This window comes from Harpia harpyja, chromosome 4, assembly GCF_026419915.1.
Source record: "Harpia harpyja isolate bHarHar1 chromosome 4, bHarHar1 primary haplotype, whole genome shotgun sequence".
Classification (NCBI taxonomy): domain Eukaryota; kingdom Metazoa; phylum Chordata; class Aves; order Accipitriformes; family Accipitridae; genus Harpia; species Harpia harpyja.
Window position 1 is genome coordinate 80183526 of NC_068943.1, and position 25783 is coordinate 80209308.

The following is a 25783-nucleotide window of genomic DNA, read 5'->3' on the forward strand; positions in this document are numbered from 1 at the left end:
AGGTTCTGTGTTTGGGTTGAGGAAGATATGTACAACAAGCTCTTGGTCTCAAAACTAGTTAGTGTGAGGAATGATTGAAGGTGTTGGTAACCTCTTGTTCCCTTTCTCATGCTGATGTTGAACTTGAACTAATTTCTTGAGATTAAGTCCTAGCAGAAACACGAATGCTTTGGAAGGAGATTATGAAATTGGACGATTGTATCTCTAAGCTCGTTTACAAAGTAACCAAACAAGAAACCACTCTTTTTTCTTCTTTTGAGGAAAAAGCTAACAGCAACATGTCAGATGGGTCTTCTTGTTCTAACACTGCTCAGGGTTTCCATGGTAGTATTAGTGTTGTCAAAAAACCCAACAACACAACAAGCCCCTACCCACTGTGAGGCAGCAATGCCCGGTCGTTACAGCAGGATTGAGGGCTGTCCATCTACCCACAGGCAGGAGGATCTCTGCTGCCCATCTCCCCCTGCAGAGCAGAAAGGTGTGGCTCCTCTCTAGGAGCCAGCAGGGCTGGCAGCTGCAGTCACTCCTTCCTGGTCACTGCCACTGGTCCCATCAAGATTTCCCCCCCTGGCACCAATGCCAATGCAGAGGATTTCTGTCTCCATTCTGGTGGGAGTGTGGAGGACAATGGGGTGTGAGTGGCAGGAGAGCTGTTCTGCCTGGTGGGTGGCTCTACAGCTGTGTCGGGGGGGACACAACCTCACAGAGGTGCAGGGCTTTGGTGGGCCCGATGCTGATGCTAATGCTGATTCCAGTGCTTGGTGGGTGGGCAAAAAACACCGGGGCCTGGGGCGGGGCGAGGCGGGGCTGGGCAGGACCGGGGGGGGGGGGGGCTGGGCGGGGCGAGGCGGGCAGAGCGGCAGCGCCCCCTGGCGGGCCCGCCCGGGGCTGTCCCCCCGCCCCCGCCCCACAGGCCTGGCCCCACCCGCGGCGGTTCGTGCCCGGCCGCAGCCCCGGCTCCTCTCCCCGTCTCTCAGGGCGCAGTAATACACCGCCGCGTCCCCGCGCCGGGGCCGGGCGAGCCACAGGGCGCTGGACCGGCGGTCTGCCGCCACCGACAGCCACCCCGGTGGGTCCGGCAGCTCTTTGGACTCTTTAAGAGTGCTCACGAGGAATGCGGGGCCTTGGCCCGGGAGCTGACGGTACCAGTGGATGGAGTCGCTGGTCTGTATGTTGGGGTGTGAGCAGTTGATGCTGATGCCGGTGCCCTCGGTGGTCTCTGCCGACGCCTCCTGCTGCACCTGGGCTCTGCCCGCAGTCACTGCCGAGGATACAAAGATGAAAATGAAAATAACCTTAAAAACTGCTTTCTGCCCAGCCCTGCCTGCTGTTTCCCAGAACAAATCCTGCAGAAGCAGTCAGGAACATACAGAGATGATAAGGAGAAGAGCTCCTAGACAATGTCAGCATCATACAGAAAGACACAGAGGAAAGGACAGAAACAGGGAGAGTTGGATGAAGACCAGACAGATTAATTTGCTGAGGGAAGATAGGATGAGAGCAGAGGGAGGGAGGGATGGGAGGACAGTCGGGGCAAAGAGGTCTGTGAAGAAGCCAGAGGTCACAGCAGACTTGAGAGAATTGTGGGCCACCTCATGCCCAGCCCCAGTCCTGGCGTCATGCAGTCCCCACCTTGGCTCCTTGTCTCTGCCCCCAGCCCTGCACACCCAGGAGCACCGCAGCCAGCCCCACCAGACCTGCGCCTCAGCACTGCCACATCCCACTGCTCTGCTGCCCACACCTCACTGCCCCCCACCAGCCCTGGGTCTCTGCTCCAGCCGCAGTGCCTCCTCTCTGCGACGTCCTCTTCTCTGCTGCTACCAGCTGTGCTCTGGGGCTGTGCCCTGCGCCAGTGCCACATGGGATCTCACTCTGTCTGTCCTGGGCCCTGGCAGGTTGCGGAGGGGAGGCAAGACTGGTGGGAGCAGGGCACTCGGCAGGGCTGTGTCCCACAGAGGCAGAAAGCTCAGGGCAGGCAGGACAGAAGTGGGACAGGACAGGGAGTACAGGGCTGCCAAGCCATGGTCCCCCTGCACTGCCCGGCACAGACAAGAGTGGGATGAGCTGCCATCATGGGGGAACCTGGCACTACTGGATTTTGTGAAACCCAGCAGCAGGAAGAGGTCAGGTGCTGCTGCCAGGGGACATGGCACCCTAAAACCACACACTGACCCTCCACCCCAGAATCCCACAGGCTGGTGCTGCCCTTGGAGCTGGTATCATCAGCCAAGTGGCCCATGAAAGGCTGGCAACAGCCCCAGAAACAGAGGCTGGGAGCGCTGAGCAAGCAGGAGCTGCAGCTCAGCCCCAGGGCCTGAGGGCAGAGCCACTGGAGGGAGTGGAGCTGTTTGGAGCAACATTGGGTGTATGGGAGTGTGGGCATGGATTGCCCCCAGCATGGGCACCTTGGCCACATGGATCCCAGTGCCCTGAAAGTAGCCAAAGTGGAGCAGGGATGACAGCAACAGAGCATGGCAGGAGTTTTTTGAAGTTAAGTACTTTCCATTTTTACAGTATGCTTACTTTCTTGAAATGTCTCATTGGAAAATTGGATATTTAAAACCAGATCTGGAAGGAAAGGACACGGGGTTCTGCTGGATGCTATCATCCATCAATATAAAAGGAAAAGTAAGCTATCAGGTGAAGTCTCCAGGGGAGGCAAAGCAGGTGTCGACTGTGATGCAAAAATGCAGGAAGAATCAAGTGCTGAAGGGCAAGCAGGCAAGGAGGTTGTGGGAGCAGGGGAAGTGGACAAGTAAAGGGGGAGACACTGAACATATGAGGAGAAATCAGAGCTGCTGGGAGAGATGTGGTCTGGGAGAGAAATAGCACCTTTCTGGAGCCAGATGGATCCTTCCTCCCTCTCAAACACAAGAACCAAATCCAGCCATCCTTTCCACCAGTTTCTGGAACAGCTTATCTCCCCAGCTTGCATCATGACTTACAAGTCCATAATCCTCCCTCCTCTTCCTCAGTCCACAGGTGTCTCATTAGAGGGAAAATACCTACTGACTCTGGCCCAGCCCCCTCCCACCAGACAACCTGGTGAGGTCAGCTTTCATCTCCTGATTCTTTGGTGTGAACATGAGGGGATTCAACAGGGGCATCTTTGTGGTGCAGAAGTCAGCAGCCAAGTCTGTCCTCAGGTACATGAGACTAAGGGCATGTAATAGCTGGCCACAAAGGCCTAAGATGAGAGCTCTGGGGAGTGAGGCACGGCCACTACCTGCACACAGGGAGGCAACTGCTTTTAGGGGCCTCATTTCAGGTTGACAGGGATTTCTACTCACCAGCACGTGCCTTTGCAGGTGGACACCTGCTTATTGGCCACATTCAGAGCCAATGGAAGGGCATGTAGCTAATAACCAGAGCTAGACATGTTCATGCTCACCTGCACTGAATTGCATGCAAATTTGTCCACAGCATGCATTCAAAGAAATCTATCATACACGTAAGTGCACCCATCAAGCAAATATGCCTACACATGACCACCTGTGGATTTAACTAGGCACAACCCTGGCAGGGCTGGAGCCCCCCAGGGCAACTCAAGGCCCAAAACACAGATTAGCTGGGAATCCCCAGACATGGCCTAGAGAGTGGTGGAAGCCAAGCAGCCTGGAAAATCTCTCCCAAGGTTGGTGTTAGAAGGAAAAATGTTGAAACTCAGCAGTGCAGTCCACCTGCCTGGGAAGAGAAAGACCAATAACAATCAGAAAGGGCTGGGAGGGAGAGAAGGAAAAGGACATGGCACATCCTCACTTATGGGAGCCCTTGGGTGTCTGGTCAAGGATTGCAGGGCTGAGAGGAGCTTGGTCTTTCCTGACAATGGGGCTGACAAATCCCCGCCAGGAATGCCCCAAGCCAGTGTCCCTAGTCTGTACAGGACCCCTGCAGCAACTGCTGTGAGTGTTCTGCCCGTAATGACATGTTCCTGCCCCCAAAATTTTAGAAACTCTCATTCCAACACTCAGAACAAACATCACATCCATGAGAGAATCAACATGGCATAAACAAGGAAATGAAAAGGCACCAGAAAACTGAAACACAGCCTGTATCATCAGCAGGGATGTCTTACTTTTCAGAAGAGCTTGTCAGAAAACTATTAACCCTTCTAGAACTACCTCTGGACCTAGGGCAGTGTAGGACCAGTATGAAAGCCACTCTCATCCACTTCACTCTCTTTCTTCTCCTTGGGAACCAGGTATGTCTGAAGTCCATTCTCCTCCTACTACTCCTACAGGATGAAGCTATGTCTCAATGGACACGTCAGATAATACCTGCTCTGTCTGATGCTGGGTCTTGGGGCTGCATGTGTTGGGAGGGGAAGTAGGGGAAAGATCTGGCTTGGAGAGAGGCTGGGGCTGGGCTGAGGAGACTCTTGGGCTTTCAGCTAGGAAAGAGCTTTCCTGGGCTGTGTTCTCTTTGCTTGCTGCCCAGGGGGACAGGCAAAGAGGTGCGTGGACCTCCCTGCACAACCTCCAGCTTCCCAGCCAGCATGTGCCTTGGCTCCCTCATGGTGGGTGGTTTGCTCCTTATGTGTCCCCCTGCCCTCTCCCCCAGGTGCACCTCCAGCCCCGCGACATGTCCTGCTACAACCAGTGCCTGCCCTGCCAGCCCTGCGGCCCGACCCCGCTGGCCAACAGCTGCAATGAGCCCTGCGTCAGGCAGTGCCAGAACTCCACCGTCGTCATCGAGCCCTCCCCCATGGTGGTGACCCTGCCCGGCCCCATCCTCAGCTTCTTCCCGCAGAACACCGTTGTGGGCTCCTCCACCTCCACTGCTGTTGGCAGCATCCTCAGCTGTCAGGGAGTGCCCATCAACTCCGGGTGCTGTGACCTCTCCTGAATTACCAGCCACTACTGCAGCAGGAGGTGCCCCCCATGCTAAAGCCACTGGTGACTTCCCACAGAAGGACCCCCCAGGAAGCTAGAAGATTTTGCTGGTCTGAGGACAGAGCATTAGGTCATCACTTTCAGAGATGCTGAGCATCCATGGCTCCACCTGCAAAGGAAGGCAGGAAGCGGCGCGCCTGGGCTCTCTGAAAACATGGCCCATGTATAACTTGCCTGCTTCTCACTCTTTTGTCTCTCTCTTTTCTCTGTTGTCTTCTGCTCTCCAGGGTTGTGGGTTTTTCCAAAGCCAGCCCCGAAGGGATCTGCTGCCCCCGTCCCTTTGTGGTGTAGGCAGTTGGACACCTTTTGGTAACTCCACCCTGGCCTCAGGGCACAGGCTCTTGGATGATCTGGTGCTCCCTGCATCAGAACCTCCACTTGTTTACCTCATTTCCCTCTTTTAAATCATTAAAATTCTGCTGCAACCCAACCTGAGCTTCTGTGTTCTTTCCTTCTCAAGATGTTCTCACAAGCTACCCAGGGACAAAAGCCTTGTTCTAGTCAGATCAACATGATGCAAGGGCACGTGGGCACCCTCCACTATTATGAGATGAAGGAGGGGTTGGGGCACACTGCACTGCGAAGCTTTGTGCAGTGTCCCTTGGACCTGAGGAAGGTGTTGCCAGCTGCCCAAATAACAGTGGCCACCAGGGACTGCCTTGATGCATCTCTGCCCAGAAATGCCTCCTCAGGCTTGGAGTACGTCCTGCAGATCAGAAGCCTGTCTTCTGCTGACCTCTAGTGGGGAACTGGGGGCCTGCAGGAGGTCATGGAGTAGGTCATCAGCTACACAAGCTGTTGGGGAAGACCGTTCCTCCTGCTCTGAGTGGAGCTGTGTTAGAGGAGTAGGTTAAGACAGAAGATTGCCCTGAAGGACAGCAGGAATGGGGTTGGGTGAATTGCCTCAGGAACAGGCCCCAAGTAGCAGCATGGCTAGCTTGCACAGGCCCAGATAGTAGGGTTAAGGCTCCCATGCAGCACCATGATCACCTGGAGCAGCGCCTGATTTCACCCAGCTGTTGCACAGACAGACAGGGCTGAGGTGATTCACAAGTTAGTTTTGGCCAGGCCACAGTACACCAGACACATGAGAACCCAACACCCCCATGGGTCAGAGCAGATCCGGGACCACAACCAGCTCCCAAACTCCCACAGCTGCTCTGTGGTACCTGGTGTTCCCCAACTATACAGTAGCTTTCCTTGGGAACTGGCCCTCTAAGGTCTCATCAGTGCCATGACTCAGTTCTGATCTTGAAAGGCTCTATGTGAGGGTAGATCCTCCTGCCTCACCTTGGGACGTGGTGGTTACAATGGGACATGCTTCTGCACTCAGCAGCATCTGTGAGCTGTCTCTTTTGGGCAGCTCTAAGTTCAAAAGTGGTCTCACTAGCTTTGACTGATATTCTTGGGCACTAGTTGGAACAACAACCCCAGCACATCAGAGTAATTTTGCTGGAGGCATCTCAGAGAGAAGACTGTAGCTATCCAGGTCCGGGGCTATGGACATCAACTTACCCCAGGCAGGAAGTTGAAACCAAGACAGAAGGTCTTTTCCTCTGTGTGGAGGTCCCTTGTCTACATCCTGGCCTATCCTGTGGACAGCAAATAGTCTCTCTACTGCCCAAGGGCAAAGAGGTAATGACCCTCTCTGGGGCACCAGATTGCCAGCGGTTCCCATTCTGCTATGTCCTTCTTATCTACCCTTTTTCAAAACTGTGCCTTTCCTTGGCAGATCTGTGCCTCACTCCACAACACATTAAAGGCCAAGGGCAGGAGTGGTCCCTAGAGGTGAGCCTGGAGATGTGCACATCCAAAGTCTCCTGTCTGTCCATACCATCAGGGAATCAATCTGTGGTCAGGCGCTGCAGGCTGAGTTCAAACATTACTCAAAAATGTTCCATTCAGTTAATTCAGAAGAGGTAACATGGCCAGCATTAGATGTTTTTCCTCTGAATTTGAATTTGACAGATTGGGATTAGCTCAACTGTTACATTAGTGATTCAATACCCAAAAATCAAACCCACAATTCCCCAGGTCCTAAGGTACTACACAGCCACTCAGTAACCATTGTGAGCTGTAGTCTACAGTCTTTGGAAACTCAAAATATATGCTCACAAACCCATGCATGAGTTCCCAATTTTGCAACATCACTCCACAGTTTATTGTTAGTGCTGAGTTGATGGCAACAGTGTGGGGTTGTGGGGGCTTCACAGGAAGTTGAGCTTTCCAGGGTCCCATGACTCTGTCTCCACACAGATTACACAACAGATTCAAGTCATTGGCTCACTTCTGTTGTTCATGTCCACTGAGTTTGCGGTAAGGTCATACGGCTTCACTATTAATGCCCACATCTAGGTATTCTTTCCTATGATACTTGAAAATTTCTTTCTAGACCTCCCTCCTCATTTCAAGGTGATGATAAAAATGCTGGCACCCACGGTCCTGTGGGTGCAGACAAGGAACTCCTGAAGACAGTGTTTTGTTTGAAATAGGGGCTCAGGTACACCAGGGCCCATCGGATCAGGTGAGATTCCCCTCACACCAATGCTATAGTTCTGCTCCTGGGTCCCCTCTTGCCCTTGAATTGAAGGGACTGTGATCTGTGGATGAGTCCATATGAGAGCAGGACACTTCAAAGCATCTGTGGCTGTGGTTATGTCAGTGCTGCAGCAGGTATACCTCTGAAGGGACTGTGGCCCAAGGATAAGTCTATGCTGGACAAGGTACTCCTTGAAGCATCTCTGGCTGTGGATAAATCTATGCCACCGCAGGTACACCTTGAAGCATAAGTGGCTGAACATGAGGCCATGCTGGAACACCTCAAAGCATCTGTGGCCGTGGATAAGACTATGCTGCAGCAAGCATACCCCTGAAGAGACTCTGGCTCATAGATAAGGCCACACTGCAGCAGGTACACCCCTATGGGACTCTGTGTTAAACTCTATCATCTGGTCTGAAGGGACCAGGGGTGGACATTGTAACAGATATACCTTTAAATGGTTGTAACCCATGGTTTGAGTTATGGGAATGTTATAGGAAGTAGTATAGCAGGAATCACTTGAACCAATGAAGGACAAGCCTTACAAGAATCAATGCAAGTACAGCCATGACCCAACTTAAGCTGGCTTTAGTGCCCAGTAACTCCACGCAACACACCACCTCTCCTGTCCTGAGTGACTACTGTAACTGATGGAGTCCAAAGTCCTAGACTAAATGAACTCAATAGACATTTATGGACATTTTACGAACATTTTACAGGGGTGGTCCATGGACTAAGGTAATGATATCTGTGTATATAGCAAAGGATTGGAAGGGGGGGTTAATGAGGATGTATTGGATAGTGTGGGAGCTGAGTATGACATAAATGGTAAGGAATAAAGGTGGAGAATGTACTGGTTTTGGCTGGGATAGAGTAGATTTCTTCATAGTAGCTGGTATGGGGCTATGTTTTGGATTTGTGCTGAGAACAGTGTTGATAACACACTGCTGTTTTAGTTGTTGCTGAGCAGTGCTTACACAGCATCGAGGCTTTTTGTGCTTCTCAGACTGCTCCACCAGCAAGTAGGCTGCACAAGAAGGTGGGAGGGGATACAGCTGGGACAGCTGACCAAAGGGATATTCCATACCATTTGATGTCACACTCAGCAATAAAAGCTGGGGGAAGAAGGAGTAAGGGGGGGGATGTTTGGAGTATTGGCATTTGTTTTCCCATGTCACCATGTCATGTGATGAAGCCCTGCTTTCCTGGAAATGGCTAAACACCTACCTGCTGATGGGAAGTAGTGGATAAATTCCTTATTTTGCCTTGCCTGTGCATGCAGCTTTTGCTTTACCTGTTAAACTGTCTTTATCTCAACCCATCAGTTTTCTCTCTCTTACCCTTCTGATTCTCTCCTGCATCCCACCGGGGAGAGGGGGGAGTAAGCAAGCTGCTTTGTGGTTAAGCCACAACAGACTGCCAAAAGAAGGCTTCATTCCAGCCTCAGCCAGAGTCACTTACAGCAAGATCTCCTGTTGAGTGAGAGTCTGGATCATGCCTCACTCCTGGTCCTGTCCTACAAAACTACCAGGAAGAAAAACTGCTGCACTTTTCACCTAAATGCCCTCCTGTGATCAGCTCCCACAGAATGGGGAAAAATTTATGCAAATGGTCACAAGGGTGAGCAAACACACAGAAAATCTCCTTCCCACCCCAGGTGATTTCCCCTTCTTGGTTTCAGGGGTCCAGTTTCCACTGAAGCAGCATGCCTTAGATTCTTCAGAAATGCCCTATCTGGGCAGATTCTTTGATCTGTTCACAAAGACTCATCAAGTTCTTTTCTGCATGGGAAAAGGGATCTCTAACTGGAGATCCCTGAGTGAATAGGGGAAATAACACTGCCAGGGGAGAGCTGAGGACCACCTCCCTAGAGCTCAGCCTTGCACAGAGACACTTGCTCCCTCAGATAGGTTTTTGCACAGCCAAGAAAGCTCCCAGCAGCAGGATATCATGCATAGCACAGAGGTAGGAGGACATCTTGACTTCCTCTAGTGCAGGACATTGAATTTCACTGTGGTGTTTGGCAATGTGGTGAATTGGCTGCTCTCCTTGGAGCCAGTTGCTGCCTGATATGACAACAACTGGGGGGAACTTGTCCTCTCCTCTGCTGGTATCAGACCATAGTGTGAAAGTTAGAGCTCTGGTAGGTGCGGGTGGTCTGAAAGGTGTCTCTCTCCCACCATGACTAGGCCCTTTTTCTGACTGACAGTGGTCTGGCCCATGGTGTCTCTAAGAAAGTGAGAGACAGCAACAGAGCAAGGAAAGACTCCAGGAAGCAAACCTAGAGATGTGATGCAAGTTCTTGTGGAAGAAGGCTTCCTGTTCCTTGCTCTTCAGCAAGAACACAAGGGCTGGGGACAGCAAGGTGGTGAGGGCAAGAGCTCTCAGTTCTCAGCTCAGTGTGGTCCCATTGTGCAACAATGACCATCACCTCATGCTAGGATGCCACTAGAGGACAACTGTATTGTGCCCCACTCCGAGATTCCTGCTGTCCTGTTGCTCAAAGATTCCAGAAACAGCCTGTTGTGTCTGGCCTTCATGCTGGAACCCACAGAGCAGCTGAGAAAGTTGCATCCTGCTTCCAATTTCCTGTCAGCCAGGATGGCTCCTGGGTCCCAGTATCCACAAATCAAAGCCAGAATGGAGGACGGAGGGGTCTTTGACAGTTGTGACATACAAGAAGAAATCAGTGGCCACAGCATGCTTCATCGTATGTGCCAGCCAGAAGAGAGAGTGGCACTGCCTATTAATGTTAATAAGATAAGAGTGCCCACAGCTTCGAAATATTCACTGAATTTGTGTTGCCAGGGCAGAAATTTCAAACTGCAGTAGAGGAGAGTACTCCTCAGGGACACAGCTGTGAAACATTGGCCCAAGTGGATCAGAAGAGAGAGGCAGAGAATAACGAATGGAGGGACAGAAGGAGCAAGGAAGGGAAGGATGGAGAAAGAAAAGCAGAATTTAGTTCACAATGATCTGTGCCCTATGGCCATGTCCCAGGCAGTGCTTGCTGCTCTTCTTATGGCTCTGTCAGAAAGGCCCAGATACAACTAGGCTGAGTCAGGCCACGGGGTATTGACAGGATCCAGGGTGCCAGTCCCATGCAACAGAGCAATGGTGACAGGTCGGGACCTCTCATGAATTGACAACCCCATACCCCAGTAGGGAAGCCCTGCATCCCTTGGGCCTCAGGGACAGTCTCTGATGAATTCCCTGATGTGTCTTTGTCTTCAACAGTGCCAAGGTGAGAGAACCTCTTCTGAAGGTGCAGTTCTGCAGGTAGAGCAGCAGCTGTCCTCAAACATGGGAATGCTTGGACATCTGGTCAAGGATTGCAGGGCTGGAAGGATCTTGGCCTTCCCAGCCAATTGGGCTGAAAACAACCCCACAGGAGTGCCCCAGGCCAATGTCTCCAGCCTGTAAGGGAACTGTCCTGGTTTCAGCTGGGAAAGAGTTAATTGTCTTCCTAGTAGCTGGTACAGTGCTATGTTTTTGAGTTAGGTATGAGAAGAATGTTGATAGCACACTGATGTTTTCAGTTGTTGCTAAGTAATGTTTAGCCTAAAGTCAAGGATTTTTCAGCTTCTGACACCCAGCCAGTGAGAAAGCTGGAGAGACACAAGAAGTTGGCACAGGACACAACCAGGGCAGCTGACCCAAAGTGGCCAACAGGGTATTCCATACCATGTGATGTCACATCTAGTATATAAACTGGGGGGACTGGGGGCGGGTGGAATCGCCGCTCAGGGACGAACTGGGCTTTGATCAGCAGGTGGTGAGCAATTGCACTGTGCACCATTTGTATATTCCAATCCTTTTATCATTACTGCTGTCATTTTAGTAGTGTTATCATTATCATTATCAGTTTCTTCTTTTCTGTTCTATTAAACTGTTCTTATCTCAACCCATGAGGTTTACTTCTTTTCCTGATTTTCTCCCCCATCCCACTGCGGGGGCGGGGGGGTGAGTGAGCAGCTGCGTGGTGCTTAGTTGCTGTCTGGGGTTAAACCACAACAGGAACCCTCCAGTACTTCGGATGCACCTTATGGTAGCAATGACATACTCCTGCCATGGAAATTCTTGGAATTCTCATTCCAGACCTCAAAGTAAATACCCATGGGGAAATGAACATGGCATAAACACAGGAATCAAAAGATAGCAATGCAGGAATCTGAAACATGGGCCATATCATTAACTGGCATGTTTTGCAACTCATATGAGCCTTTCAGAAAATTATTACTTGCACAAAGGATTCCTCTAGGCCTGGAGCAGTGCAGGACAGGTCAATTCTCAACTCTCTCATCTACTTCACTCCCCTTTTACTACTTGTGAAACAGTTGAGTTAGAAGCTCTGTTCGCCTCCTCCAGGGTGTGGTCTTGCCTCAATAGACATCTCAGCTCAGTCCTGTGATGAAGCATGGGGCTGCCTGTAATGGAATTGGGAGGTGGGTAAAAGGTCTGGTATGAAGGGAGAATGAGAATTTGACTAAGTGGATTCTGAGTTCTGAGCTAGACAGAAGCTTTCTTGAGCATGGCAGCTCTTTGCAGGGTCCTTGGGACCTAAAGGCAAGGAATTATATATGCCTCCCTGCATAGCCTCTACCTCCTCACACAGCAGCTACCTTGAATCTCTCATTGTGGGATGACAGGCAGCTCCTCATCCAATCCTGTGATCCGCTTTCCCCTGCCCTCTCCACAAGGTGCACCTCTGGTGCAGAGACATGTCCTGCTATGACCAATGCCTGCCATGCTAGCCCTGCAGCCAAAATACACTTGTCAAGAGCTGCAAGGAGACCTGTGTCAGTCAGTACAAGGACCCTACCATTGTCAACCAGAGATCCCCTGTGGTGCTGATCCTGCCCGGCCCCCTCCTCAGTACTACCCACAGAACACAATTATGGGCTCCGCCACCTACACCACTGTTGGCAGCATACATAGAAAGCTCAAATTCAAGAAGAGTGAGTATGCACTGTGATGGATTTGGATTGGTGTCACCACGCAGGAGGAAAGCAGCACTGCTGGGGATGAACGTGTGCTGTGACAAAGATGCTGCCCTGCCTCTGTCCGTGCGCTGGGTGGCCAGAGAAGTTCACCAGGGAGCCTTTTGCCCTGCTGGGTGTGGCTGTGAGGGTTGCGTCCCTGGCCGCCTCCTTTGTCTCCTTCTGCCTGAGCACTGCAGTTCCAGTTCTGGGAACTGCCAGCAGGTTCCTGCCTGCCTATCTCAGGTGCGCGGCTCCCCTTGGGCAGCCTGGCCTGGACTCTGACAAGAGGCGGCAGTTTACAAGCGGGCAGGAGTGCCTGCGAGGATGTTCAGGGCCCTTGTGACCAAGAGGATTTTGGAAGGTCGAGCTGTGGCCTGGCTGCACCAGTTGGAGGCTCCCAGTGCTGGAGAACCTGGTTCTGGCACTGGGGAGCCTGGGGCCCAGCAGAGGTGGCTGCTTGGTTCCCTTAGTTTGGCTGAGCAAGTACTTTAACCACAAGGCAATGTGAGTAGAAAGGCTCCCTGGGGCAGAGGTGTGGCGTCCCAGGCAGCCCTCAGAGTGTTTTGTTCCACCCTTTGGGCTGAGGTTTGGAGGCAGCTTTGAGCTGCTGAGGGAGGAGAGCACAGGAGCTGGCAAGATTCAGCTCCCGCTGCCTGGGAGCTCCCTGGGCACCTTGTTGAGTGGAGAGCGTGACACGGTCCAGGTTTTCCCGGCAGCCTTGGTGGGACTGGCAGAGGCTGGTGACACACGCGTGTCGGGCTGGAGAGGAGCAGGGCAGTGGGCTGCTGGGCCTGTCAGCGCTGGAGGGGGAAACAGGGGAGTCCCGACCCTCCGGCAAAACCGGGAGCTATCCTTTGGGGAGAGCGGAGGCCAGAGATGGCACGTGGCAAAGGATGGGAGACGTGTTGTGAGCAGTGGTCGTGAAAGGCGGGGCAAGACTCTACGCATCTCTTTTGCAGCTAACGCAAATCCTCCTATGTACTGTTTCTACATGCATGCCTAGCGAGACAGAGAGCGAGCTGTCAGGAAACAGAGCACACCTGCACTGAGAAACTCCGCCTCTTCTAGCTGTGCTGGAGGAAATGCTGGCAGCCTGACTGGGGATAGACAAAATCCCCCAAGATGTACAAAGAAGATTCAAGTCTACGCAGGGAGAGCTGAAATGCTGCAGGAGCAACGGCTTGTAGTAGGAAGCCACAAAGGGAGGTGGGCGAGGGCGAGAGAGGTTGTAGCTGGAGAAGTCTTGTGGCCAGGGGTGCACCTGGGAGAGATGGCAGGGAGGAGCACAGGGGTGTGTGAGGAGCAACCTGTCATGCAACCACCACCACCACTACCACACCTGCCACAGGGAGAGGGGCCCTCCTGAAGCAAGAGCTGCCTGCCAGGGAGAGCTCCCAGGTGCGGCTGGATGCAGAAGCAGCTCCCAGTGCCAGCGGCACCCGCCAGCGCGGCTGGGGAGGTGGACTCCTCACTCGGGCACTGGTTGGGCTCCCCATCATCCGCAGGGCGTTCTCGAGGGCTGAGGAGGGCATTTGTGTGCAGGGATGCAGCAAGGCAGGCCCTGACGGCTGCGGCTCTGCAGGAGCCAGGGACATCTTCCTCAGCTGCAAGGGACAGTGTCTTGAAAGGAGCCCACTGCCTGTGTCTCACCGTCCCCTTCCTCCAGGAATGCCGCTGGCTCTCCTTTGTGCCTGCAAGCTCTCCCCAGAGCAACGCCTTTCTGTCTGGCAGCTGGGGGAGCGTCCGGGGAGAGAAGGACCACGCAGAGGCCCAGGCTGGGATGCAGCAGAACTTTAATGAGTTGAAAGAGGGAAAGGAGGTCCTCTGAGTGGCGGCCATGGTGCAGGGAGCACCAGGGGGAGCTAGGAGTCTTTGCCCCTTGGCCAGGGTGGAGTTTGCACCGGGCATCTGCCCGCCCGCCTGCCTGCCTGTCCCTGAGAGGGAGGGCGGCAGCAGGCCCTTCCTGGGATGGGGCTTAGCAGGTGATCGCAGCCCAGGGGAGCAGAAGACAACAGAGAAAAGAGAGAGAGAGAGAGAGAAGAGAGTGAGAAGGAGGCACGTTAGACAAGGGCCATGTTTTCAGAGAGCCCAGGCGCGCCGCTTCCTGCCTGCCTTTGCAGGTGGAGCCATGGATGCTCAGTCCCTGTGAAAGCGATGGCCAGGAGCTCCGTGCTCAGTCCGTGACCGTCTTCTGGGGTTCCTTCTGTGGGTCCGCCTGCGGCAGCTTTAGCAGGGGAGGCATGTTCTGCCGCAGTAGCGGCTGGTAATGCAGGAGAGGTCACAGCAGCCGGAGTTGATGGGGACTCCGTTACTGCTGAGGATGCTGCCAACAGCAGCGGAGGTGGAGGAGCCCACAACGGTGTTCTGCGGGAAGGAGCTGAGGATGGGGCCGGGCAGGGTCACCACCACGGGGGAGGGCTCGATGACGACGGTGGAGTTCTGGCACTGCCTGACGCAGGGCTCGTTGCAGCTGTTGGCCAGCGGGGTCGGGCCGCAGGGCTGGCAGGGCAGGCACTGGTTGTAGCAGGACATGTCGCGGGGCTGGAGGTGCACCTGGGGGAGAGGGCAGGGAGGAGCACAGGGGCGCGTGAGGAGCAGCCTGTCCGCCCACCGTGAGGGAGCCAAGGCACGTGCTGGCTGGGGAGCTGGAGACTGTGCAGGGAGGTCCGCAGGCCTCTTTGCTTGTCCACCTGGGCACCGAGCAAAAGGAGCCAGGCCCAGGAAAGCTCTTTCCTAGCCAAGAGCCCAAGAGTCCCCTCAGCCCAGAACCAGCCCCTCTCCACGCCAAACCTTCTCCCCGCTTCCCCTCCCAACACAGGCAGCCCCAAGCCCCGGTACAGGACAGAGCTTCCAACTCACTTGCTTCCGAAGGAGAGGAAGGGGAGCAAAGCGGATGAGAGAGTGAAGAGCTGGGATGGCTTTTATACTGGTCCTGCACTGCCCCAGGTCCAGAGGAAGCCTCTGTGGAAGTAATAATTTTCTGAGAAGCTCATCTGAAATGCAAAACGTCCCAGCTAATGATACGGGCTGTGTTTTGGTTTCCTGCACAGCTGCCTTTTCATTTCCTTGTTTGGCCGTACCTGCTCCTCCTTGAAGGCTCCTTTTCAGTGCTGGGGTGGGAGGCCCAAGGATTTCTGGGACCGGAGCGCATCGGTGCCAGCAGAAGATGAGTCCCAAGTGCCGGAGGGGTCGCGTGCAGGCTGGGGACATTGGCCTGGGGCACTCGTGTGGGCTTGTTTGCAGCGCCATTGGCAGGAAGGGCCCTGCTGCTCCCAGCCCTGCAATCCTTGCCCGGATGCCGAAGGGCTCGCAAGCAGGACGGTGTGCCGCGTCCCCTTTCTCCCACCCTCCAAGCTCTCTCTGATGGTCACTGGCCGTTGTCTCCGCAGGCGGGTGGTCAGCACTGCTGCTTTCGACACCTTGCCTCCTAATGCTGCTCTGGGGAGGCCTTGGTGTGCCTGTTGGGCCTCCTCGGCTCTCTGGGCTCTCTCCGGCGGTCCCCTACCAACACCAACACCAACACCAACACCATCAGTGTGTCTGGGGCCTTGTCCTGCCCAAGGGTGCTCCAGCCCTGCCCTGCCAAGGGCCTTCCCCGTGTGTCCTCGGGCGAGTCCACAGGTGCTCATGTGTAGGTAGGGGTGCTTGCTCACTTGCCCTCGTGTGCATACTGGAGCAGCGTGAAAGGAAATGCCGCATAGGCATGAGGAAAAACTCTTCTACTGTGAGGGTGGCCAAGCCCAGGAGATGTTGCCCAGGCAGCTTGTGGCATCTCTTTCCTTGCAGACATTCAGACCAAACACGGGGCAGTGTCCTGATCCACCTGCTCTGGCTGACCCTGCTCTCAGCAGGAGGGTTGGACCTGACCATCTCCAGAGGTGCCTTCCAACCTCAACGATCCTGAGTTTCTGGGCCTCGGTGATCGGCCACTCGTTGGTCATGATGCTGAAAATGCCACTGGACATCCTATCTGTGGAGAAGATAAGCTCCTTTGTCAGCTGCGTGGCCCGGCTCTTCTTGCTCCACCAGCACGCCTGCGCTGAGATCTTCCTGCTCGCAGTCGTGGCCTACGACCGATCTGTGGCCATGTGCCAGCCCCGGGGACCCACAGTGTCACGCCAGAAGGTCTGTGCCATTGCAGTAGCAGGCCTGAGGGCTGGGGCCACTCTCCCCTTGTCGGCACCAGTGGCACTCACTTTTGTTTGCCCAGCCGCAGCCCCAATGTCATTGACTGCTTCTTCTGAGAGGTGCTGGCCTGTGCTGAGAGCTGCTGGACTGGTGTGCTCCTTGTCTCCACCGGTGGCACCAATTCCCTGGTGTGCTACCTGGCCTTGTTGGGCTCCTGTGGGGTGATTCAGCTCTCCACCTGGCAGCAGATAGGAGAAGAGAGACGCAAGGCACTTGCCACTTTGCTGTGGTTGTGCTCTTCTTTGGGCCATGGTCCCTGATCTTCACCCACCCCACTACCAGCCTCTCCCGGGACAGAGGGGTGTCCGTCTTCAACAGTATTGGTACTGCCTCTGCTCAACTGACTGATCTGGCGCCTGAAAAAGCAGAAGGTGAAGGAAGCGGGAAGAAAGTTGGGAAACAGAGTGGTATTCGCCAGGATGTACAAGGATGGTGGAAGGACAGGGAGCGTGCAATTGAGGCAAGTTCCTTTTGGCAGCTGGGGAGGTGGGATGGAGAAGGAGGGATTGCACTGACAGTGAAGAAGGATCTACACGCAGGATGGGAACCATGCAGAGGAGAAAAGGGAAGGCAAGGCAAGGCAAGGCAAGGCAAGGCAGGCAGAGCAAGGAAAAATCAATGAAGGGAAGGCAATGCGGGGCAAGGGAAGCTGCGGAGCTCTTTTGATGGATGTCGTTCATGAGCTGTTCTCCATCTGCAGGGATCGCTTGGCTTTTCTTGACACGATGCCCATGTGTAAGAACTCTATTTGGAATAACTCTGATGAAACAAGTAATTTGCAGGCGGCATGTGTGGTTGCCTTGATCACAGTGTACACGGCTTCCGTGGTGAAGAGGCGGCTGCTCTGGAAGTGCAAGGTAGTGCAACCCAGCTGGGGCTTCCTTGGGACTTGGTTGTCAGTGGTGGCGCTCTGTGGGCGCTTCAGACCACCGTCAGTGGGACGACTTGGTGAGCAAAGACCATCCCACTATAAAGGGCTGCTCACAAGGCAAGAGAGCTGTGAAGGTGCTTGCCAGCTGCTCTACAGAGACAGGACTCTCCGGTCAAAATCACTGGCATTTGCTCTGAGTTTTCCATGGCAGCCCCTACACTTTGTGGGGATGGCAAGTGGGTAGTTATGATATGAAAAGGCATGGAGAAGTCATGAAGAGGACGAGCTCTTCGGTTGGGGGATCGTCACTAAAATGCATGGCTGATCGATTATGTGGTACGGACAGCTGTTCCCTGTGGGACGTCGTTGACAATCTTTCGACCCTTCCCAGTGTGCTGCCTTCCCCTCCTCCATACAAAATACAACCTGCGTCAGGAGTGGTGGCTTCAGCCCAGTGGCCTTCTCTCGGGTAAGAAAGACAGACTTACCATGTGGGCAGAAAGCCCTGGGAAGAAGGAAGTAGAGCTGGATGTCCCGAGAAGCGCTGGATGGAGGGGGCGAGGTAAGGATTGGGATTGGTGTCACCACGCAGGAGGAAAGCAGCACTGCTGGGGATGAACGTGTGCTGTGACAAAGATGCTGCCCTGCCTCTGTCCGTGCGCTGGGTGGCCAGAGAAGTTCACCAGGGAGCCTTTTGCCCTGCTGGGTGTGGCTGTGAGGGTTGCGTCCCTGGCCGCCTCCTTTGTCTCCTTCTGCCTGAGCACTGCAGTTCCAGTTCTGGGAACTGCCAGCAGGTTCCTGCCTGCCTATCTCAGGTGCGCGGCTCCCCTTGGGCAGCCTGGCCTGGACTCTGACAAGAGGCGGCAGTTTACCTGAGAGCAGGGTCAGCCAGAGCAGGTGGATCAGGACACTGCCCCGTGTTTGGTCTGAATGTCTGCAAGGAAAGAGATGCCACAAGCTGCCTGGGCAACATCTCCTGGGCTTGGCCACCCTCACAGTAGAAGAGTTTTTCCTCATGCCTATGCGGCATTTCCTTTCACGCTGCTCCAGTATGCACACGAGGGCAAGTGAGCAAGCACCCCTACCTACACATGAGCACCTGTGGACTCGCCCGAGGACACACGGGGAAGGCCCTTGGCAGGGCAGGGCTGGAGCACCCTTGGGCAGGACAAGGCCCCAGACACACTGATGGTGTTGGTGTTGGTGTTGGTGTTGGTAGGGGACCGCCGGAGAGAGCCCAGAGAGCCGAGGAGGCCCAACAGGCACACCAAGGCCTCCCCAGAGCAGCATTAGGAGGCAAGGTGTCGAAAGCAGCAGTGCTGACCACCCGCCTGCGGAGACAACGGCCAGTGACCATCAGAGAGAGCTTGGAGGGTGGGAGAAAGGGGACGCGGCACACCGTCCTGCTTGCGAGCCCTTCGGCATCCGGGCAAGGATTGCAGGGCTGGGAGCAGCAGGGCCCTTCCTGCCAATGGCGCTGCAAACAAGCCCACACGAGTGCCCCAGGCCAATGTCCCCAGCCTGCACGCGACCCCTCCGGCACTTGGGACTCATCTTCTGCTGGCACCGATGCGCTCCGGTCCCAGAAATCCTTGGGCCTCCCACCCCAGCACTGAAAAGGAGCCTTCAAGGAGGAGCAGGTACGGCCAAACAAGGAAATGAAAAGGCAGCTGTGCAGGAAACCAAAACACAGCCCGTATCATTAGCTGGGACGTTTTGCATTTCAGATGAGCTTCTCAGAAAATTATTACTTCCACAGAGGCTTCCTCTGGACCTGGGGCAGTGCAGGACCAGTATAAAAGCCATCCCAGCTCTTCACTCTCTCATCCGCTTTGCTCCCCTTCCCCTCCTTCGGAAGCAAGTGAGTTGGAAGCTCTGTCCTGTACCGGGGCTTGGGGCTGCCTGTGTTGGGAGGGGAAGCGGGGAGAAGGTTTGGCGTGGAGAGGGGCTGGTTCTGGGCTGAGGGGACTCTTGGGCTCTTGGCTAGGAAAGAGCTTTCCTGGGCCTGGCTCCTTTTGCTCGGTGCCCAGGTGGACAAGCAAAGAGGCCTGCGGACCTCCCTGCACAGTCTCCAGCTCCCCAGCCAGCACGTGCCTTGGCTCCCTCACGGTGGGCGGACAGGCTGCTCCTCACGCGCCCCTGTGCTCCTCCCTGCCCTCTCCCCCAGGTGCACCTCCAGCCCCGCGACATGTCCTGCTACAACCAGTGCCTGCCCTGCCAGCCCTGCGGCCCGACCCCGCTGGCCAACAGCTGCAACGAGCCCTGCGTCAGGCAGTGCCAGAACTCCACCGTCGTCATCGAGCCCTCCCCCGTGGTGGTGACCCTGCCCGGCCCCATCCTCAGCTCCTTCCCGCAGAACACCGTTGTGGGCTCCTCCACCTCCGCTGCTGTTGGCAGCATCCTCAGCAGTAACGGAGTCCCCATCAACTCCGGCTGCTGTGACCTCTCCTGCATTACCAGCCGCTACTGCGGCAGAACATGCCTCCCCTGCTAAAGCTGCCGCAGGCGGACCCACAGAAGGAACCCCAGAAGACGGTCACGGACTGAGCACGGAGCTCCTGGCCATCGCTTTCACAGGGACTGAGCATCCATGGCTCCACCTGCAAAGGCAGGCAGGAAGCGGCGCGCCTGGGCTCTCTGAAAACATGGCCCTTGTCTAACGTGCCTCCTTCTCACTCTCTTCTCTCTCTCTCTCTCTCTTTTCTCTGTTGTCTTCTGCTCCCCTGGGCTGCGATCACCTGCTAAGCCCCATCCCAGGAAGGGCCTGCTGCCGCCCTCCCTCTCAGGGACAGGCAGGCAGGCGGGCGGGCAGATGCCCGGTGCAAACTCCACCCTGGCCAAGGGGCAAAGACTCCTAGCTCCCCCTGGTGCTCCCTGCACCATGGCCGCCACTCAGAGGACCTCCTTTCCCTCTTTCAACTCATTAAAGTTCTGCTGCATCCCAGCCTGGGCCTCTGCGTGGTCCTTCTCTCCCCGGACGCTCCCCCAGCTGCCAGACAGAAAGGCGTTGCTCTGGGGAGAGCTTGCAGGCACAAAGGAGAGCCAGCGGCATTCCTGGAGGAAGGGGACGGTGAGACACAGGCAGTGGGCTCCTTTCAAGACACTGTCCCTTGCAGCTGAGGAAGATGTCCCTGGCTCCTGCAGAGCCGCAGCCGTCAGGGCCTGCCTTGCTGCATCCCTGCACACAAATGCCCTCCTCAGCCCTCGAGAACGCCCTGCGGATGATGGGGAGCCCAACCAGTGCCCGAGTGAGGAGTCCATCTCCCCAGCCGCGCTGGCGGGTGCCGCTGGCACTGGGAGCTGCTTCTGCATCCAGCCGCACCTGGGAGCTCTCCCTGGCAGGCAGCTCTTGCTTCAGGAGGGCCCCTCTCCCTGTGGCAGGTGTGGTAGTGGTGGTGGTGGTTGCATGACAGGTTGCTCCTCACACACCCCTGTGCTCCTCCCTGCCATCTCTCCCAGGTGCACCCCTGGCCACAAGACTTCTCCAGCTACAACCTCTCTCGCCCTCGCCCACCTCCCTTTGTGGCTTCCTACTACAAGCCGTTGCTCCTGCAGCATTTCAGCTCTCCCTACGTAGACTTGAATCTTCTTTGTACATCTTGGGGGATTTTGTCTATCCCCAGTCAGGCTGCCAGCATTTCCTCCAGCACAGCTAGAAGAGGCGGAGTTTCTCAGTGCAGGTGTGCTCTGTTTCCTGACAGCTCGCTCTCTGTCTCGCTAGGCATGCATGTAGAAACAGTACATAGGAGGATTTGCGTTAGCTGCAAAAGAGATGCGTAGAGTCTTGCCCCGCCTTTCACGACCACTGCTCACAACACGTCTCCCATCCTTTGCCACGTGCCATCTCTGGCCTCCGCTCTCCCCAAAGGATAGCTCCCGGTTTTGCCGGAGGGTCGGGACTCCCCTGTTTCCCCCTCCAGCGCTGACAGGCCCAGCAGCCCACTGCCCTGCTCCTCTCCAGCCCGACACGCGTGTGTCACCAGCCTCTGCCAGTCCCACCAAGGCTGCCGGGAAAACCTGGACCGTGTCACACTCTCCACTCAACAAGGTGCCCAGGGAGCTCCCAGGCAGCGGGAGCTGAATCTTGCCAGCTCCTGTGCTCTCCTCCCTCAGCAGCTCAAAGCTGCCTCCAAACCTCAGCCCAAAGGGTGGAACAAAACACTCTGAGGGCTGCCTGGGACGCCACACCTCTGCCCCAGGGAGCCTTTCTACTCACATTGCCTTGTGGTTAAAGTACTTGCTCAGCCAAACTAAGGGAACCAAGCAGCCACCTCTGCTGGGCCCCAGGCTCCCCAGTGCCAGAACCAGGTTCTCCAGCACTGGGAGCCTCCAACTGGTGCAGCCAGGCCACAGCTCGACCTTCCAAAATCCTCTTGGTCACAAGGGCCCTGAACATCCTCGCAGGCACTCCTGCCCGCTTGTAAACTGCCGCCTCTTGTCAGAGTCCAGGCCAGGCTGCCCAAGGGGAGCCGCGCACCTGAGATAGGCAGGCAGGAACCTGCTGGCAGTTCCCAGAACTGGAACTGCAGTGCTCAGGCAGAAGGAGACAAAGGAGGCGGCCAGGGACGCAACCCTCACAGCCACACCCAGCAGGGCAAAAGGCTCCCTGGTGAACTTCTCTGGCCACCCAGCGCACGGACAGAGGCAGGGCAGCATCTTTGTCACAGCACACGTTCATCCCCAGCAGTGCTGCTTTCCTCCTGCGTGGTGACACCAATCCCAATCCTTACCTCGCCCCCTCCATCCAGCGCTTCTCGGGACATCCAGCTCTACTTCCTTCTTCCCAGGGCTTTCTGCCCACATGGTAAGTCTGTCTTTCTTACCCGAGAGAAGGCCACTGGGCTGAAGCCACCACTCCTGACGCAGGTTGTATTTTGTATGGAGGAGGGGAAGGCAGCACACTGGGAAGGGTCGAAAGATTGTCAACGACGTCCCACAGGGAACAGCTGTCCGTACCACATAATCGATCAGCCATGCATTTTAGTGACGATCCCCCAACCGAAGAGCTCGTCCTCTTCATGACTTCTCCATGCCTTTTCATATCATAACTACCCACTTGCCATCCCCACAAAGTGTAGGGGCTGCCATGGAAAACTCAGAGCAAATGCCAGTGATTTTGACCGGAGAGTCCTGTCTCTGTAGAGCAGCTGGCAAGCACCTTCACAGCTCTCTTGCCTTGTGAGCAGCCCTTTATAGTGGGATGGTCTTTGCTCACCAAGTCGTCCCACTGACGGTGGTCTGAAGCGCCCACAGAGCGCCACCACTGACAACCAAGTCCCAAGGAAGCCCCAGCTGGGTTGCACTACCTTGCACTTCCAGAGCAGCCGCCTCTTCACCACGGAAGCCGTGTACACTGTGATCAAGGCAACCACACATGCCGCCTGCAAATTACTTGTTTCATCAGAGTTATTCCAAATAGAGTTCTTACACATGGGCATCGTGTCAAGAAAAGCCAAGCGATCCCTGCAGATGGAGAACAGCTCATGAACGACATCCATCAAAAGAGCTCCGCAGCTTCCCTTGCCCCGCATTGCCTTCCCTTCATTGATTTTTCCTTGCTCTGCCTGCCTTGCCTTGCCTTGCCTTGCCTTGCCTTCCCTTTTCTCCTCTGCATGGTTCCCATCCTGCGTGTAGATCCTTCTTCACTGTCAGTGCAATCCCTCCTTCTCCATCCCACCTCCCCAGCTGCCAAAAGGAACTTGCCTCAATTGCACGCTCCCTGTCCTTCCACCATCCTTGTACATCCTGGCGAATACCACTCTGTTTCCCAACTTTCTTCCCGCTTCCTTCACCTTCTGCTTTTTCAGGCGCCAGATCAGTCAGTTGAGCAGAGGCAGTACCAATACTGTTGAAGACGGACACCCCTCTGTCCCGGGAGAGGCTGGTAGTGGGGTGGGTGAAGATCAGGGACCATGGCCCAAAGAAGAGCACAACCACAGCAAAGTGGCAAGTGCCTTGCGTCTCTCTTCTCCTATCTGCTGCCAGGTGGAGAGCTGAATCACCCCACAGGAGCCCAACAAGGCCAGGTAGCACACCAGGGAATTGGTGCCACCGGTGGAGACAAGGAGCACACCAGTCCAGCAGCTCTCAGCACAGGCCAGCACCTCTCAGAAGAAGCAGTCAATGACATTGGGGCTGCGGCTGGGCAAACAAAAGTGAGTGCCACTGGTGCCGACAAGGGGAGAGTGGCCCCAGCCCTCAGGCCTGCTACTGCAATGGCACAGACCTTCTGGCGTGACACTGTGGGTCCCCGGGGCTGGCACATGGCCACAGATCGGTCGTAGGCCACGACTGCGAGCAGGAAGATCTCAGCGCAGGCGTGCTGGTGGAGCAAGAAGAGCCGGGCCACGCAGCTGACAAAGGAGCTTATCTTCTCCACAGATAGGATGTCCAGTGGCATTTTCAGCATCATGACCAACGAGTGGCCGATCACCGAGGCCCAGAAACTCAGGATCGTTGAGGTTGGAAGGCACCTCTGGAGATGGTCAGGTCCAACCCTCCTGCTGAGAGCAGGGTCAGCCAGAGCAGGTGGATCAGGACACTGCCCCGTGTTTGGTCTGAATGTCTGCAAGGAAAGAGATGCCACAAGCTGCCTGGGCAACATCTCCTGGGCTTGGCCACCCTCACAGTAGAAGAGTTTTTCCTCATGCCTATGCGGCATTTCCTTTCACGCTGCTCCAGTATGCACACGAGGGCAAGTGAGCAAGCACCCCTACCTACACATGAGCACCTGTGGACTCGCCCGAGGACACACGGGGAAGGCCCTTGGCAGGGCAGGGCTGGAGCACCCTTGGGCAGGACAAGGCCCCAGACACACTGATGGTGTTGGTGTTGGTGTTGGTGTTGGTAGGGGACCGCCGGAGAGAGCCCAGAGAGCCGAGGAGGCCCAACAGGCACACCAAGGCCTCCCCAGAGCAGCATTAGGAGGCAAGGTGTCGAAAGCAGCAGTGCTGACCACCCGCCTGCGGAGACAACGGCCAGTGACCATCAGAGAGAGCTTGGAGGGTGGGAGAAAGGGGACGCGGCACACCGTCCTGCTTGCGAGCCCTTCGGCATCCGGGCAAGGATTGCAGGGCTGGGAGCAGCAGGGCCCTTCCTGCCAATGGCGCTGCAAACAAGCCCACACGAGTGCCCCAGGCCAATGTCCCCAGCCTGCACGCGACCCCTCCGGCACTTGGGACTCATCTTCTGCTGGCACCGATGCGCTCCGGTCCCAGAAATCCTTGGGCCTCCCACCCCAGCACTGAAAAGGAGCCTTCAAGGAGGAGCAGGTACGGCCAAACAAGGAAATGAAAAGGCAGCTGTGCAGGAAACCAAAACACAGCCCGTATCATTAGCTGGGACGTTTTGCATTTCAGATGAGCTTCTCAGAAAATTATTACTTCCACAGAGGCTTCCTCTGGACCTGGGGCAGTGCAGGACCAGTATAAAAGCCATCCCAGCTCTTCACTCTCTCATCCGCTTTGCTCCCCTTCCTCTCCTTCGGAAGCAAGTGAGTTGGAAGCTCTGTCCTGTACCGGGGCTTGGGGCTGCCTGTGTTGGGAGGGGAAGCGGGGAGAAGGTTTGGCGTGGAGAGGGGCTGGTTCTGGGCTGAGGGGACTCTTGGGCTCTTGGCTAGGAAAGAGCTTTCCTGGGCCTGGCTCCTTTTGCTCGGTGCCCAGGTGGACAAGCAAAGAGGCCTGCGGACCTCCCTGCACAGTCTCCAGCTCCCCAGCCAGCACGTGCCTTGGCTCCCTCACGGTGGGCGGACAGGCTGCTCCTCACGCGCCCCTGTGCTCCTCCCTGCCCTCTCCCCCAGGTGCACCTCCAGCCCCGCGACATGTCCTGCTACAACCAGTGCCTGCCCTGCCAGCCCTGCGGCCCGACCCCGCTGGCCAACAGCTGCAACGAGCCCTGCGTCAGGCAGTGCCAGAACTCCACCGTCGTCATCGAGCCCTCCCCCGTGGTGGTGACCCTGCCCGGCCCCATCCTCAGCTCCTTCCCGCAGAACACCGTTGTGGGCTCCTCCACCTCCGCTGCTGTTGGCAGCATCCTCAGCAGTAACGGAGTCCCCATCAACTCCGGCTGCTGTGACCTCTCCTGCATTACCAGCCGCTACTGCGGCAGAACATGCCTCCCCTGCTAAAGCTGCCGCAGGCGGACCCACAGAAGGAACCCCAGAAGACGGTCACGGACTGAGCACGGAGCTCCTGGCCATCGCTTTCACAGGGACTGAGCATCCATGGCTCCACCTGCAAAGGCAGGCAGGAAGCGGCGCGCCTGGGCTCTCTGAAAACATGGCCCTTGTCTAACGTGCCTCCTTCTCACTCTC

The 25783-nt window shown here is 55.8% G+C and overlaps 1 protein-coding gene and 4 pseudogenes across 1 annotated transcript; 4 read left to right on the top strand and 1 right to left on the bottom strand.

Moving 5' to 3' along the window:
• The first annotated feature begins 4581 nt into the window (after nt 1-4581).
• Nucleotides 4582-5316, top strand: LOC128140737 (feather keratin Cos2-3-like). The gene has a single exon (XM_052784941.1). The coding sequence runs from the start codon at nt 4582-4584 to the stop codon at nt 4843-4845; it is 264 nt and encodes an 87-aa protein (XP_052640901.1). The 3' UTR covers nt 4846-5316.
• A 9323-nt stretch (nt 5317-14639) lies between these two features.
• Nucleotides 14640-15406, bottom strand: LOC128141205 (feather keratin Cos2-3-like; annotated as a pseudogene).
• A 946-nt stretch (nt 15407-16352) lies between these two features.
• Nucleotides 16353-17116, top strand: LOC128141236 (olfactory receptor 1509-like; annotated as a pseudogene).
• Nucleotides 17117-19199: 2083 nt separating this feature from the next.
• LOC128141209 (feather keratin Cos2-3-like) lies at nt 19200-19966 on the top strand (annotated as a pseudogene).
• Nucleotides 19967-24830: 4864 nt separating this feature from the next.
• Nucleotides 24831-25597, top strand: LOC128141216 (feather keratin Cos2-3-like; annotated as a pseudogene).
• Nucleotides 25598-25783: the final 186 nt, after the last annotated feature.

Bases quoted from the DNA above. Each gene is read 5' to 3' on its own strand.
- LOC128140737 (XM_052784941.1), top strand. From the start codon at position 4,582: ATGTCCTGCTACAACCAGTGCCTGCCCTGCCAGCCCTGCGGCCCGACC.